This window comes from Dicentrarchus labrax, unplaced genomic scaffold (genome assembly GCF_905237075.1).
Source record: "Dicentrarchus labrax unplaced genomic scaffold, dlabrax2021, whole genome shotgun sequence".
Taxonomy (NCBI): Eukaryota; Metazoa; Chordata; class Actinopteri; family Moronidae; genus Dicentrarchus; species Dicentrarchus labrax.
The window spans coordinates 14987083-15004964 of NW_026136708.1; the positions used below are offsets into that span (position 1 = coordinate 14987083).

A 17882-nucleotide genomic window follows, 5' to 3' on the forward strand; every position below is an offset into this window, starting at 1 on the left:
TGTACAAACTCAGGAGTAACACAGGCTGAAGGGATGCACAAAGTCTGACGACAGAGATGGACTTGAGATTAATAATGACTTCCCCACTGACAATGCATTTCTTATACCTGCTGTGACTCTCCGCCATTATCACAAAGGGATTAGATGTAATAAATAAGCCATCAATACCAGCTGGTTCAAAGTTGGAAATTTGACAAGCTGCCAAGAATGAGTGTGTGTGCAGAATAATACACCAGCTGACAAAAGTACAGAAAGCACAATTGTCTTCTTATTTTATTGTACGAGACTGCAACTGATGATTGTTTTCATTATCTGCTGAATTTTTTCTCAATTAATAGATGACCCTTTTGGTCTATAAGATGTCGGAAAGCCAAACTGGCATCTTCAAATAGGCAGTTTTGTCCAACCAAGAGTCAGTCCATCTTAAAGTTATTCAACTTACAATAATAAAATCCTCCCACTGGAGAAGCTGAGACCAGAAAATGTTCAAAAACTAATCATTTATCAGAATAGTTGCCATTTCTATCTTTCTATCTATCGTTTCAGGTCTAGTATAGTATCACAATAATGACAATTTAACTAGAGAAAGAACAAAAATATTTGGTAAAAGTGCCGTTCGATTACAGGCAGCAATTTGGGTTCTCATATGGAAACATATTTCAAATGGCTTCAACACAGAATTTCTACCCACAAATGACAAAAAACCCATAAATAAGAAATCATAAAATAAATAAATGGAATAGTTTTTATTCCCTTTGGTATTTTCCTTTTAGTTTTTTGTTCAGAAAAGATGTTTATCTGTGCTTTGAAACTGCAATACAAAGCAATCATAATACTACTACATACTTGAGAGGGTAGTTTTTTTTTTTTCACCATGCACACCATTTGTCGAGGCACAGCATGGTGTAAAATGACTATCAATTCTTTCTGAAGGAATTACTACTAACTTGACAGCACATTTTTTTCAAAATGGCACTGAATATCAAGTTATTGTTGTAATACCAAGTAAAGTTGGGTGGGGGTGAGAAGAGAAGAAAACCATCTGCCTTTGATAAAATAGTCTGCTTTTTTTTGTAGCTCCAGGAATAAAAGCGTAGGTAGAAGGCACTCCCTTTACGGTGAGTTGGTGATTGGTGGTGGTCATTTCAATAAGAGCTTTTGTTTCTGGGGGGGAGGGGAATGAGCAGCTACACATATAACCTAATCATTTCCATTATACTCAAATGCTTCTCAAGCACACTGGCCAAGGAGAGTGGTAATTATAATCATCAACACACTCTTTAGTTGAAAGAGACCGATGGAGCGCTCAGAGCGATGAGTTTGACCCCCCCCCAATCCCCCTCCAGCCATGACAGGAGAGAGCAACAAAACATTAGCCTTAAGATATAAATCAGGGTCATCCAAAAGTCTTGTGGAAACTGCGAGAAAAAACTAAAAATGTGGGAGGAGAAGAAAAGAATGGTGAGTGGGCCAGATATAGCTGCACTTACATTTTCGGGGTGGGAGTGTACACAATGAAAGCATTAAAAAGACTATAAGACAATAAGAGGGAACAGGAGACGCCTGAATAGCTCAGTTAAGGCAAATGATTATTCACACAGTTAAGAAAATCCTCTTGTGCAAAGGGATATGTCTTTTATCTGAGAAAAGGGCCGATCAAATGGATCTTCTCAAACACTGTGTGTCACAACGGAGAAGATCTGTCAACCAGTGAGGACACAACAGGTCCGCACTGAGCAGAAGTGGTTCCCCTGCTGTCTAATTGGCCAGTTAGCCATGGCTAACGCTGTCAAGTATGTTCAGAAGAGAGCAGAGGGAGACCATTAGTGCTGTGTAACTCTCAGTGGTCCCCTCCTTCATCAGTTTCCCCATCTTCATCTGTCCTTCTCTCTCTCTCTCTTTCTGAAGTTATGGTAACATCCGCCACTGTATTCTCTTTTTATGTCCAGTCGGAAAACATTAAATCTAATGCGCTCCCTTGTTCACAAGAGTGTGTGTCCTATCCCCGCCTGTTCTCTCCTTTCCGCTCCTGTCCTCTGATGGGTGCTGTGAGTCTCAGATTTTAGCCTTATCCCTGAGCTCCGGTCCTCCGAGCACTTTAGCCCTAATGAGGCACAGACGGCCATTGTGTGGGCTTTGCCAGTCTAGTCCCTGCGGCATGACTGAGAGCAGCTGAGCTCCAGGGGAGGTCTTAGATCAGATCCAGCAGCTTTGCACATCATTAGTGGTGCATCAACAGACAGGACTTCTACCCAGAAAGACCATGTTGGTTTCTCATTTTCAGAGTTAAGAGTAAAAGATCAATTTTCCATATGGCACACACTATATTGCTCTGTTCGATGTGGTGCTGTTCTGACATTTCCTCTAGAAAAGCTTAAGGGAGTGCCAGTGCACTTCATCAGAGCTGAGAGGGTTAACCAGGCGAGCATCTGCCAAACCAACCAGTTAGTCAATGTTGAAGTCTTAAAGAAAAAAAACAAAGCAAACAGTTCAGATAAAAAACAAACATAAATCTCACATTTGTAATGTTGCTTTGGTAAACGCAACTTCCCCACCTCTAATAAGGAGCTCCTTCTCAATGGAATGGATCCCATACCGGGCTACTCAGTGTCAACCGAGATTACTTCATGCTGGAACAAATTACATTTATTCTAATGAGCAATCACAAAGTAAGACAAAACAAACTGCAAATAAGCAGGATAATTACCAAACAATAACAAAATCTTAAATCAACCAGAGTTTTGGTGCAATCTGGTGTACAAGCCCCTCACTAAGCAAGGTCGTAGACATAAATTAATTTAATAACCAACAGACATCGTAAAACACCACCAATAGTGCTCTGAAAATACCAGCCAACAAACTAAAAAAAGCTATGTTAAACTCAGACATTGGATTATTGATGCCTCATTCTAAATGACTGACTGAAGTAGTAGTTGTGGATAGAAGACTTGGAGTGGAAAATTAAGAAAGCCAAAGTCTTTCTCAAGTCCAATTTCTCTAATAAAGTCCAAGTTGAGCAGCATTGTTTGTTTAAAGTCCCAAGGACATAATTGGGCCCTCTCCCTCCTCCTCTTCCTCTCAGGGGCACAGACCAATCTAGCCCTGACAGAAGGCTCTACAACAAGATGATTAAAAACCAAACTCGGCCTATGTTTCCCCTCTTGGCAAATCCACTGATTCTGCTGTCCTTTCCAAAGCCCATTAGAAGCCACCTCCTTGGCAGATAGCAGGCAGTGACAGTTTTTTTTCACTGTATGACTGGTATGTGCGTCAGGGAGGGCTGCATAATATTTTTAGTCAAGCGGGGTTGGGTGAGTACTTTGTCACCATATTGTCTGTTATTGTGCTACTGAGCAAGGCAGTTTAACTGTCAGAAATGTTGATGCACTGCCCAGTGGCCACAGAAAGAGGCTGCAGTAATGCGGGGGAACCATTCATGTGGGACTAAGAGGAAGTCTGTCAGAGCATTAGGTGTTAAAATTAAACAAAAACTATGCTTTTGTGCTAAATAAAAGAAGGAAATTACTCACTTTAAAAGTAAAAATGACTTGCATTAGAATGGGAAACTTTCTTATCTACACCCGTGTAACAAACGAAAGCTGGAGGGATTTAGAATATGAAATACTTAAATGAGAACCTCTGGCAACGCGCAGGGAGAAAAAAATCTTTCCAGACCACCTTGAAGAGACAGATTTGCTATTAAAAATCCATTTCAGGTCTTAAAACTGCCACTGGCTAGAAAATAGGACATTTAATAAGAAATTCTCGGCACACTCTATGCAATGCATGGCAAGAATGACAAATTAAGATCACACTGCACCACTGCAAACAGTAAATCTCACTGGAAATGTACAAAACCTCAAAACTCATTTATCTTTGCAAGTCCTCGACATGTTACGGCTAATTTTTTCAGATTTCATACTATCATCAGAGAGATTTTAGGATCAATAGAGACTGAAGAAATGGCGCTTAAAGGTGGAATTAATCTACTTTTATAAAGTGTTTGTTTATATCCACGGACCCCCGAGGAGTGTTGTCCATCAATATGAGACATTGTCCAGATTTAATGAAAACCCACACCTGTAGAATTCTAATCATAAAAAGAATCTGATTGATTTCTTTTACTTTCTTTCTTACAAAGCCATCTCTCATTATCACTTCTTTTGTGGGAATTCAATTTCACACAAAAGCCAAACTTGAACGAAAGATGTGGCTATTTTGATGGATAAATTAAACATCAGTGGTTCAGGCGAGGCACGCTTTAAAAAAAAAAAAAAAAAAAAAAGCTGGCATCTATTTTTCAGTTCAGTAGTATAAAGTAATATCAGACCAACAGCAAGCGAGAACGAGCTGTCCCTCAGAGACACAATAAAGACTACTTTCACTTTCAACATGTGCCTATGAGTGTAAGCTTTCCACAAATAGGAGCACAACCTTATTACCTGCATGCAGACCACAGCAGGGCTACAATTGTGTGAATATCCACAAAACAACACTGAATCCCTCCTTTTTGCACATTCCTATACCTTTTGTCAGACACACTGTATAGCCTGTGTGTCAATTTCAAAAAAACACTGATAAAAAAACAATACTGCTGTCGGCGTAAAGCAGAAAGAAGCCAGACAGAAACACCAACGGGAGACTGGCACCACACTGACAAAGCATAAAGAAAATCATCAAAGCTTATTCTCTACCAAATCAAATTTTGCCATGTAAATACGCTGAAGTTGAGATTCTGAGGCAGTTTACACATGGTAGGAAATGAATAGCAACTCCTTCTTTCTGTGTTCCAGTTTCTGGAGTGTCAACAAACTTTAAGAACTTCCAGACATTCAATGAAGTAGTTAGGAGACACATGTTTTTACCGATAAGATAGGACGCTGTGTTATTTCACAGCTCCAAGAAATAGATTAATGCATATGTTTTGAGAGTCCAAACATTACGCCAACACTTTCCATGCTGTTATACATCACTGTAGTTTATACGAAGAAGTTTTACTGCACAGCTTATCTCCAAGTTTCCCCTTTTATATGGTTTGAGTTGTAAAAAAGAAAACTGACTACCAGGAAGGGTTATATGTATTAGGAAAGCACTGACATTATGAATGTTAATTTATAATTAAATGCAGTGACGTTTCATTAAAATCTGACTGCACCTGTAGAGCTTCAAGTTCTCAAGAAAGAGTGGGTCGAAGAACGCATCAAGATCTCTAATGTAAAAGACACACACACACACACACACACACACACACACACACACACACAGAGATTGAATTACACTTAGGATAAATAAATTAGTCTCTCTCAATTAGACTCAAGCACAATATGTTCTGGTGAGACTAAACTCTAAATTATTCTGGTGGGTGGGCCTGGTTGTGTCACAGAGCTCATATGAGACAACAAGCCAACTCGCTGTTGTACAACCAGAAGCTTAGATTATTTTAGCTTAGAAAAACTATTCAGGACTTCTCAGCAAAAGTTTCTCAAACAGGAGTAAATACTGTATTTGGGGACTATTTTCTTGGTAGTTGGACACATTGATTAATTGTTGCAACTTGACCAGATGGCTTATGTTGTCTGTCTATCAACAGATTCTCCACATAGAAATAATTAAAGAAATTAATAAAGATAATTATTATTTTCATGTATTTCTTGTTTTGAAATTGGTAGCTTTGTTCATTTATGGAACTTAAGTATTTGTTTAATGCCTTTATGATTGATTGAGTAGAGCAGAGCTTTCTTTCTTTCTTTCTCTCTCACTCACTCACTCATCATATTCTCAACATCGTACCCATCCTGCAGTTGAATGATGACTCATACCTAGCATATTGTGTGTGTGTATCTGTCCCTCTGTTGCTCTTCAAGTAGCTGAAGGGAAAATGGGGTGAAGGACAAGTGCTCAAGGCAGGAGAGGAAGAGATCAGTATTCCTTTCCACAGACAGTAAAGAGCGAAACTTTTAAACAACACTTGCAAGCATTTCCAGATGATGATGGCAGTCAATTACACAAATCTGCAGCATTTTTGGTCGGTAGCCAAATCGGTACTCTGTGCTCGTCTCATTCTTACAGGAAATTAAAGCACCGATATGTAAAATTCTGAAATTGACTGCAGTCATTAAATATTCACCAGCACATTTGCACCAGCGAGACATAGTGCTTCACAGCAGACTACTGGAATACTAAAATCCCTTTTACCCCTCAACACCAGCTTTTGGCAGCAGAGCCATACAACAAGAGCAAACAACAAATTCTCCCAGAAATGTGACAGGAAAGAAAAAGTCCAGTACAATCTGCGACTATCAGTACAAAAACCCTCCACATCTCCACTGCTATACAATGACCACTCAGGTTGATTAACTACATGAAAGTTCTATAATTGAAAAAGAAGTCATGTCAGTATTAGTGATGGACCGAACAGTCGGGCGATTAATTGGGACGATTATTTGGCATTTTGAGGTGATCGGCATTGGCTGATGTTTGTGCTCACGAGGTCGATAAATAAAAAATGTCTTCAGAAACATCTTTAGCCAGCCATGTCAGTGATGTTCTTTTCCTTTTTGGGAAGGTGGTGAAAAAGTTGGTTTTGAGCCCTGTACTAGTACTCTCCTGAGCTAAACATATGCCTGAATTTCCTATAGAATAGAAGAGAACTATACAAGACTTTTCTTTGTTTTGATATTGGCATTATAGGTCGGCCAGCAGCCCTGCTCTCTAAATATCAGCACTGGCCATTAAAAACCCTTATCAGTCAACCACTAGTCAGTATTCCTCTTACTCTTCACTAACAATCCAAAGAGGTAAATGAATACCTCCAGTACACAGAACCCTGATGGACATATTGACTCTCAAAAGGGGCCTAATGAATAGGAAGAGAAGCCTATCGGTCCACTCAGAGACACAGAGAGCAATGCCTGTATTGACTTGAGTGGACAAGGAGCAATTTATTGTAAAGAAAACAATAGACCTACCGTGTGCCATCAGCTTTCCAGCTGACTTTGTATGGATTCTGTTCCAGGAAACGAAGGTTTTGCCTGTCCATGGACACAGGCTGAGCACCAGGAAAACCAGACCTGCAACAACAATGAACACACACATCTTGTCATGTAAGAAACTTACAAGATACTTGCTGATTTTCATTCATTTAATCACCCAACTCTAACCACTCTGATCTTTAGTATTCATCTATTTCATGTCTAACCCTCACCACTACATGTACTTCAGCTAAAGTCTAAACCTAAAATATAACCTATAGCTAGCCATAAATAAGAGTTTTACATAGTGTTAAGACTTTGTCTTCTATTGGCAGATATAATATTCATGTTTTCATTTGCATATAATCACCTGAAAATAGGAATCATTGTTTTTGTTAGCTTAGAATGAGTCTTTTTCACACGTTTCACGGCCATACTTGGAAGCTGAGGGTGAAACGAGGGGGTTGCTACCTTCAACTACATAACTAGATGCCACTAAGTTCTAGTCACTGGTTCTTCAATTTAATATTGTCAACATAACTGTATACAAGCACTTACGGATACAGTATAACAAAAAAATAACAGGTAGCAGGTAGTGGAAATATTAGCGGGGACTGTGACTAGACCCAGCCGTAGAGCTGCAGCAACATATCTCTCCAGAAAAATCTATTCCTGACTCGGCTGTCTGTCTGAGAGTGTCAAGATTTTTAAAAGAAAGGTGATTTACAACAAATGAGTCACTACCAACACAGTACAGTACACCCACATATGTGTACACACACACACAGAGTTTCCCCAGAGGTATGGGGGAGGGTAAAGGGAGGTTCTTACTTGTCCCACTCGGCCATCTCCTGACACTTTCTTTGGATATCTCCTAGTTTGGGTTGTGTGGTGACCTGTGTGACGCCTTTCACTGTGATGCCTTCAAGGAATACTGCACCCTGGGAGGAAGAAAACAAAGGAAAACAGAAGGTTGAACTTGGATTTAAAAAGAGACACTCCCACACATAAAAGAAACACATTTTAAATACAGCTGATACTTTCCAAACAGCTGCTTCTTTGGTTTATGAATCACTGTGTGCCGAGACAACAGGTAGAAATAGTATAAATTCAGCTTTCCTCTTGACCTCTTCACTTTTAAAACCATTCGCACTTTAAATATTTTATAAATCTACCACATTAACCCTGTTTCTCCCATTCAACTCCCAGGAGACAAGACTCTACTGATGTCTCACTCCTCACCCCCTCACTCCCATTTATGCAGGTTTCATGTAACACTGATGACATCTGTAACACTCCTTTTTCAACTAAGAACAATTCTCGCTCATTCACCTCATTTCCTAATCTCCTTATTTCTCTTTTAACATGACCCCCCCCCCAATTCTGCCCAGATGAGTATAATATGATAATGTATACCAATTAGAACAGAAACAGATGTGACATGATAATATACGTCAACCCAAGTACCATTAGTGCATATGTTTTGTGTATGAATGGCTGAGAATAGAAAGCCCCACAATGGTTCAGATGAACCTCATTCTCTCTCACTTTTCAATCTAGAGGAGGAGTTATGTGCATGTAACAGCTGCTTAACCTCATCCATCCACCTTAAAATCAGGACACATTAACACAAAATGAACCCCTGTTTGTACAACCAGGTGAGAACAATACCATTTGAACTTAAAGTGTAACTAATCCCCTAAATCCTGCTACCTTACATTGGTTTTATAGAGGCAGTAGTTGTTTGGTGACAAGAGCTGCCACCACATACATGACCTGCCTCCAGATCAGCCAATAGCAAAATTCAATTTAACCAGTAGAGGGCGGTCACTATGCATTTTTATAGCAAAATGTGCAAAAATACGTTGCACTAAAATGTCCAGAGTTGGACCTGAATCAATCAACACCACCAGTAAATACGCATAGACATAGGGTATGGCCATATTCAACAGCAGCTGGAAAGGGTCAGGTGATGTGGATAAAACAAGTATCACAATATTTATAAAGATATTTTCTGATATTGGCACATATTATGATGACAAATGAAATCAATGAATACTGATATTCAAAGCAATGAACTGTGTACTATTATGCTCTAGATGAGGCCAAACTCTTGATGTCTAACAGTGTCTCTACACAGGAGGTGTTTCAGCCTAATTTTTCCTTCATCTAACTCATATCATTCATCTGATGGAACAGATATGGTCTTATTTTAATCCGTCCAACTGTCTACACTTGTGCTATATGCATGTGAATGTGGTCTATAGCATATTCCTACACTCCAAGTCTATTTTTCTTACGTTTTACGTGCAGAATGATTCAGAGCACTGCCAAAACTTGGGTGACCTACAACTCAAAAGACTAAAGCTGCTGCTAGCTCAGCTAACATGGTGCTCTCAAAAACTGAAATTACTTACTTTTAAAATTGTGCTTAAATTACATCTTACTCTTCTTTTGGGTTATAGTTGTAAGTTAATATTTCAGTTATTCACTAGTTCCAGCTTTTCTGTGTCATATCCGATCGGCCTGTTGTTCAGATAAAACACACTATCCTGAGAAACGAAAAGTTGAAATGGTTCGAACATATTGCAGCAGAGTCCACCAGAGATAGAAACCTGATTCTTTTGACTTCCCTTCCAACACAGCAAGATGGGAAAACTTTCCAAACAGAAACTGTAGCCACCACTTCCAGGAACCCAATCACTGAATAATCCTGATATGAACTATCCAAAATAGCAGAGTCGTGTTTGTAATTTTCACATCCAAACTGTAAAGTGTTCGTTCAGAGCAGATATTATGACTCTGAGGAAGCGCATCAACAATTATATTTTAAAAAAACCTGAAGCTATATGGGCATTGTTTGCTTTGATGGTGTGCTACCTTATTTCTACTTTTGAACAGACTTCATGATGGTTCTCTTCATGGCAGCCAAAACAGGTCAGACCTCCGAAGCAGACCACTCAACCAAGAGACAGTATTCCTTAATGAAAGTGAAGTAATGCAGCCTGGAGGAGCTGCTGCTGCTCTGGCTTATTCCCTCTAGACCTGTCTACTGTATAACTCAACTTTTTGATTTGCCTGGATTGTGGTTTTCAGTAAGCTCTGTGCAATAATACTGGAAAATAAATATTAACTGTTTGTATTTGGATATAAACATGATGAATATGATTTACTTTCTACTGTTCAAACACTGTTGCTTTTGTCTTCACCTCTACACTGACTGCTTGAAATGTTGGTGATACCGTTTTAATTTAAGCTTCTTAAACTACTCAAAATTAGCCTGGATGAGGGGATCAGCTCAATGTAAACAGAAGAAAACCTAATTACACGCAACTGGAGATGATTCAACACTTCTAATTTTACCAGATTGCACTGATGAGAGCTTTACATAAAGACAGGGAGGCAGTTTTATCTGATCTAAATTATACCTTTGCCAGAGATGGAAAGCGTTCTCTAAATTTAAACATCAATTTTGACTGGATTATTATGTATAGTTGAACATAAGCGGGAAGCCTCCCTGTAGGCCCTACATCACCCTGCATGAGCTCCGTGTCATGCAGAGGGGGGACCAACAGATTTTCTACTTAACAGTCCATTTCCCTAAGCTCCCCGGAAGTCTTACCAGTTTTAGCTTCTCTTTCTTTCGTTTGCCAGGCGCTGACCCGGAGGAGCTGGGGCCCGACTCTTGGCCAACCGCATTACCGTCGTCGTCCACTTCCCCATCGTCGTCGTCGAAGCACCACTCGGGCAGCGCGGGGGCAGGGGGTGCGTCCTCCTCCTCACCATACCGACGGAAAAGCTCTTTGAGGTAGTCTCCCTTGTAGATCCCTGGGGCCCGGGCCTGGCCGAAAGCAGCCACTGCTGCCTCGACGCTGATAAGAGACAGAAAACAGACGGGGCATCTTTTAAAAAGCTTCTTTTTACGTACGGGTACATATGATGTTCTGTCCTTACTGCGTTTCTAATGTGGTCTGTTTATCAAACCTAGAGCTACAACAATTTTTTTGATTCATCAAACAACAAAAAACATAATTTCAAGGTCTGAAATGTGAGAATTTGCAGCTTTTCCACATCTGACCTCATTTAAGATTATTTAATTGTTTCAGCTCTAAATACAATTTTTCACGTTTTGGATTAGATGAAACAACATACTTAAAGACTCTAGGAAATAGCGATTGGCAATTTTCCCTATTTTATGACATTTTATAGATTAAAACTATTGAGCATAAATATAACTAGCAGATTATTCTATAATAAAGATAATCTTTAGTTGCAGCCTTAATCATAATTCACATCATATATTTTTCAGGAATAAAAAAAAAAAAAACCCAAAACCCCAAAACACATTTAGCAGTGTTTATCACTTGATAGTAAACACATGAAACTGGACGAGGGCTGTAAATGCTCTCAGAGTATTCATTACACAGGAAGTAGTGGGTGGTGGGAGGGTTTTATTCAGCCTTCATGTCTACAGCTTCCAGGGATTCTGCTTTCTCAGACTGCTGCTCCCCCTCCAACTAAAGACACATCCTCAGCCCCCCCTCCTCCGCTGAGCTCTTGTAAATTATTAAACACCTCTGTTTTGGGGTGACTAGCTCGGTCACTGCCAACCAGCCAGCTTCTTTTGTGCAGCCTGAGTTGATTGGTACTGACAGTGTAACACACATACAGAAAACTATCAGGAGAAGATGGCATTATCAGCTAAAAAAGACTGACAGGGGTGGGAGAGTTTGAAACCAGAGCGATGATGCAAGCCACTTAGGTTGTATGGTTTGTGTTGTCATGCAAGACGATTGTGGAGATTGTGAACTGCACTCCGGCAGTATGAGCGAATGAAGGGAGATCAGCCCTTACCTCCAGTCCATCTTTTCCACCAGGTATGCACATATCAGAAAGCCTGTCCGGTTGAAGCCATGCGTGCAGTGAACACCTTCAGGAGAAAAAAGAAAGTAGCACAGCCCTCAAAAACTGAGAATTCCACTTTAAATGTACCTTTATATTAAATCTTACGCATGTAGCTAACAGTGTATTGGTAAAATAGTCATCTATCTTCTCCACTATCCATGCTCGACGCCTTCACACAATCAATTTAATGTGGCGCCATTATTTCAATAGCCCTGTGGTTTAGCACAATCTTATCCGATGTGTTCCCCTCTCACATCAGTAACATCAGTCTTCAGTAGATGAAATGAAACCGAGTGTGTTTGGAGCTGGGGGGCCTCAAGTCCTCATACTCCACAGACTCAAAAGGCAGACCCCTGTCCCCTCAGAGGGGGGTCTTGCCTTTGTACCTACATTAAAAGTCAGCCTGACCTCAGCCGATGCACACACAGAAGAGACTCAGAGATTGATGAAACATTCAGGAAGGTACAACGTGGATGAAAAGGGCACTGGAAAAACAAAAAACCGAGAGACATCATACACTGTTTTAAAGTGAATTGGACTTTTCTGCTAAAGCACAAACCAAATTCCTTGGAAGAAAGATTCCCTGAAGGCAGGAATAACCCCCTGAAGATTTTAGTCACATTTATTCACCATTTAAAGGAGAGTGTTCATCTAAAAGAAAAATAGTCCCCTAATTGTGTAATAAAGTCATATTCACACAAATAAACAACCTTCGGCAGGTGCACAACCGGGATCAAACTACACGAAATAAAACCATCTGACTCTCATACCTCCCCAGCAATAGAAGTTTGCCTGGCAACGCCAAGGCTAATGAAGATGAAATGAACCAACGTCAGAGGATGGGGATCACATTTACCAGCCCAACTGTCTAATTTGGACATGTGTGCCGCAGAGGCAACAAAATCTAATCACCAGCTGGATAAAGACAGGACATTGCTGAGATGACATTCACACATTCTGCTCTGATGTTCGAGAAATTTGATTTACAAGCCAGGCAGCAGTTAGTAGGTAAGAACAGATCTGGACAGCATTAAAAGATGCAGGAGTGAGGTATAAGAGAGCACCCTGCTGTCACCAGTGTGAAAGTGCAACTACAAAATCCATGCGTCCTTCATAAGAATCCCTCCCGCCCGGCTGCCTTTAGGCACAACGTCACCGCAGGATATTATTTCAAACTTTTCAAAACAGAGAAAGCTGCCTAAAAACAACACAAATGAGACAAAAAGATGTTGGTGGTGGTTCCACTAGGACACCCTTCAGGCCTTAAATGAGGTGGAACTTGAGTTATTATTCGGTAATTGAGATCTAGAGACACCTCATTTTTATACACATTTGACACTATCCATATTACCAACTTCTATTACAGCAGTTTTTTTAAACATTAACCATCTTGATGCAAATTCTTTAGATTAGTTTTTTGGTGGACAGTAATTGTGACAGTTTTTCTAAATTAACTCAAACATAGCTTACCATTTCAATAGAATAATGTAATGTTACTAATCAGCCAAGTTATACATCCATACATATATCTCTACAATAAGATAATATCGGCCGATATATCGGATTTAAACGCGTGTGTTGGAAACTATTTACACATGCAAGACTGGTAACACTGAGCTGTCCGCATAACATAACTTATTTGTAGGAAAAAAGGACATACTGCTAAGTAATAATAATTTACATGTAGTTGAAACTGCAATAAAGTTGAAACAACAGTGCAAAAGCCTGCCCACATACATCTTCACAATTCTAAACCAACCTTTTAAACCAAATTCAGTTAGCCAGAGTTTAGGCTTGGAGTCCACTGATGTCCTTTCACCCAGAAATCACCTACACAGTGTTCAGTGGGAGTGGAGTGTTGTTTCTCATGTGAAACTCCCACACTTATAAAAACCAACCACATAGTGACTTTGCATGACAGTGTTTTTGTTTAGCTTTCTAATGTTGGACGTTGGATTGAGAGCCGTGCACACGAGGGAGTGCATTTGCACATTTCCAATCTTTAACAGAGACACGTGAACAAACCTCGAGAGGGCCGTTTCACCTGCAGCTGCTACATGGAGCTATTCTGTGACCCTCAGCAGAAGACTGGTTGTACCTGGAAGGCTGTCTGGCTTTAAGTGTACAACTGTATGAACACAAAACAGTGTGAACATTTTGAAATGAAATATGCAACCTCAATTAAATTTGCTCTGGAGCAATTTTAGAGTAAGGCTGCTATCTGCTGGAGACTTATGGTAGTGCACATATCCAGTGCACCTGCACTCTAACATTACAATAAAGATGTACTTTAATAAGTAAAAAAAAAGGTTAAATTACACTGCGCAGTTAAGCTTTTTCCAACGTATCCCAATCTAAAAAAATCGGGTGAAATGTGGAACAAATGGAAAAAGCTGTTAATAAATAACATACTACTTGCAGGATGCTGTTATATTATCAGACATTTCTTGCTAATCTTAATTCTGTTTTAGTAAACACAAGCTCCTTTATTTCATAAATTCCCATAAAATAACTTAAGTTAATAATACAACAGAATGGACTAAAGCCAATATTCATACTATCACGATTTAAGATTATTCTACTGCTTATTATCTAGAGTGTGTTCAGTGTCTGACATTAAAGTACCACAACAAAACTATTATTAGGACACAATATTAGAAACCTATATGTCACTGAGAACTGTGGAGTATGCCCACACACTTCACAAAATCGTAAACCCTTAAGGATACTCTAAAAAAAACACCCTCTCACAAGACAGAGTAAAACATTAAGTCTTTACAGCAAAATAAGGGAGGCAATGTAATGTTTTTAGAAATAATGCTCCAGGTGCCCGTATTTAAGATTCAACATTTTTTTTTAGGTGTTGCTCAGGCATTAAGATTCACATTGAGTGGGATGAACGGAAGCCTGAATGTCTAAGGAGTAAAACTGCGGGGGGGTAACCCATCAAAACAAAATCCAAATGACTCATTGCTGAGGCAAAGCTGTTCCAGCAGTCTGAGTGAATTATACACAGGGAAAACTTATTTACAGCGCCGGCAGTTTTTACACTCTTTGAAGTTCTTCTTTCATATATCTTCATATTCTACTGTGAGCAAAGCACTTCATGGATTTCAGTCACACGGATATAAGCGTCAGTAAAAACACAGGCAGAGGGGCTTCCCTTGGTCCAAATGCTTAACTACATGGAACATTAATGCAACCATTTTCTTTCACTACTGAACGATGCAGATTACCATTACACTACTTAACTGAATATAACTCAATCTCTTAACTACAAGATCAGTTTTAATAGCAGGAGGAAAGTCACATTTCCTCAAAAAACTGCAAACAAACAACTCAAAGAGGTGCAAGTAAGATGGAAAAAAAGAAAACAGACTGACATTTATTGTGTCTTATCATCTACTTCAGGTTTAACAACATAAAACACAGCACATATAACAATAGATGTGATCCAACTATTCCACAGCAGTAAATTCTAGCTGACCCAAGCCTTCGATATCAAAACATGTTCACAGTCATATAAACATTTCTCTATCAAATCTATGAAAGGAGATGTTCCTCAGACAAAGATGATAAAATGGAGAAAACACAAATGATCTGTAAGAAGCACATGGTCAATTATTGATCTGATCTAACTGTTGAGTTCAGGTTTCCTTACCTATCAATTCTGTGGGATTCTTCTCTATGAAGTGTTCACAGAGCCTGATGAACATCCCAGTTGTCTCTTTTGAAGGGCATTCTCCATGGCTAGAGCAAACAGATTGACACCGGTCTTAGTACGTTACTAATTAACTTTCGACTAGTTCAACTCATGACAGCAGATGTTCTCATACCCTTTACACGGAAGCTTCATATATTTTACGCCATCTTTTTCAATCTCGGTGCGATCGTAAAAGCGAGTAGTGTTCGTCAAATCCACAAGCAAACCCATTTTCACCTGAGGAAAGACAAAAAAAAGACATGGTGAGATGTGGGTCTCTCAACTTCAAAATGTTACTCAGAACTTCAGTCTTCAAGGAGTTACTTACTTTAAGACTTTTTAAATAGTTGGACAGCATGCTTGGGTGAAACCTGTTCTCCTCTGCAACCTGGTCATCATATCTGGGACCCAACATCGTTTTCATTGGCAGGAATTTAGCTATGAGGGTAAAATACAAGTAATAAAGCAGCAGCCGTAAGTATAAAACACTGTACTCTGAGTAGCAACCTGAAGAAGCCAATGAATAGATTAGTTCACCAAAACCTTGTTTTTTATTTACCCTAGGATTTTATCTTGAATTTACTTGCTGATTTCTGTAAAGCCCAGTCTACCACACAAACATTTTGTCAACAAATGAAATGGTTAACATGTTTTATCAAACCAAATCAAGAGGACAAATCACCAGACAAATGTGGCATTTTCATGGGTTTAAATATCAGGGCTTACAAAGCACAGAAGAAGTACATTCAGGTTTTAAATTAAGTATAAAAACAGCACACACACACTATTTGTTGGCATGTCTCTGGACTGTGTGTACTATACCTGAAGTATGGATTTAAAAAGGGCCAGAACCACCAACTGTGCCCTTCAGTGTTACATCTGTTTAGACTACTGCTGGTAAAAGCAGACGTGAAGTGGAGATGTTCTGGCAAATGCGAGATCTAGTTAAGTAAACATGTTATTTATATTTAGACGGCTTTACTGGATATCGACCACAACTACAGCATCATGCACAACCATGCTACAGCCCCGGTTTGTTTTGACACGTGATGCTTCGATAGCGATGCTAGCCAACTTAGTAGCACTTTTCTAATGCACTTTATAGAAAAACAAATGCAAGAAACAGCCCACAAACTCAAATTTGGCTGAAAATTAAATTAGGGTTGTTAGTTAGATTTTTTTAAAAATCTAGGTTTCAAAGCCCATCAGCCACAGGTAGCAAGTTAGCTAAACAACACGCGAGTGAATGGTGTAATACCAAACTTCCTTTAAAAATATGACAAATTAAGTTGCCCTCGCTACATGTGGCAAATATACATACTCCTTAATAAAAGTCTCAGCTTATGTAGTTAGCTAGTGTCGTCTCAATGAGGTCGGCATCCCAATTCACACCAACCACCTCTTAATTTAAACAAAACGACACATTTATTCAGACTACAGCGCTGGCTAGCGTCACTGTGTTGTGATGCTAACGTTAGCCTAGCACCAATGTGCGACTGAAAATGGACAAAAAATAAATAAATCGCAAAGCGCTGCGTGTTATATCAGGAAGATAAAACTTGGGTGATAACCTGACAGAAAAGACACACAGTCACGTTTCACCAGCACGTTGTGACGAACATAAACGGCAGTAAATCGCGCAGCTAACCGCTAAGCTAGCTACCGCAGCACTAGCACTAGCTAACGTACAAATAGCTCAATTAAAAGGTTGATCTGTTGTCAAGTTGTTTGTTTTTCCTCACCTGCCACGGGTTGTCCTCTTCTGGGACAATTCCGCCACCGAGGAGGGGGTCCGGTGTGTGACATGGTGAACAGAAGTCGTGGTGCGGTGACTATTAGTGGCTAGCCGGTGGCTTCGATGCTCCCTCCCGCTCAGACCGCCGCCGTCCCCCGGCTGTCGCTCACTCGAGCGCCGCGGACTCGGGGCCCTTCAGCTACTTAACGCAGCAGAGTCATCCAACAAGTTCAAGCCCGGGAAACATTCTGACGGGCCGGCATGCTTTTACGCGAGACATATGTTTCTACGACTCGCGGCAGAGCAACGTGCCCCAGGAGTGATATTATCGTCTGAGTGGTTTCTCTTTAAATCCAGTTTGTTAGCAATTAGCTAGCACAACGTCACAGCCGTCACCAAACGTGCTAGCTAGCTGTGGCTAAACCAGCTAGCCTTCTAATCCCTGTTGGTAATGTCTGTAGTTCAGGTGGCAGCCTGCGACATACTGCCACCTGCTGGTTCCTACGAGGACAGGACACAAATGTAAATAATAAGTCTACAAACAAACAAACAAACAAACAAACAAAAA

At 39.9% G+C, this 17882-nt stretch overlaps 1 protein-coding gene across 2 annotated transcripts in view; it reads right to left on the reverse strand.

Moving 5' to 3' along the window:
• rngtt (RNA guanylyltransferase and 5'-phosphatase) overlaps positions 1 to 17759 on the reverse strand; it is an 80734-nt gene extending 62975 nt beyond the window's left edge. The window contains exons 1-8 of one of the 2 annotated variants that reach the window (XM_051408747.1): positions 17322 to 17756; positions 15908 to 16017; positions 15713 to 15816; positions 15538 to 15626; positions 11826 to 11901; positions 10594 to 10843; positions 7803 to 7912; positions 6969 to 7070 (exon numbers count right to left, since the gene is read on the reverse strand). In XM_051408747.1, the coding sequence (XP_051264707.1) occupies positions 6969 to 7070; positions 7803 to 7912; positions 10594 to 10843; positions 11826 to 11901; positions 15538 to 15626; positions 15713 to 15816; positions 15908 to 16017; positions 17322 to 17385 (905 nt within the window). In that variant the 5' untranslated portion in view covers positions 17386 to 17756. Of the gene's footprint in view, positions 1 to 6968; positions 7071 to 7802; positions 7913 to 10593; positions 10844 to 11825; positions 11902 to 15537; positions 15627 to 15712; positions 15817 to 15907; positions 16018 to 17321 lie in introns of both variants that reach the window. The other variant, XM_051408748.1, reaches the window with a different exon arrangement.
• Between the last annotated feature and the right edge of the window lie 123 nt (positions 17760 to 17882).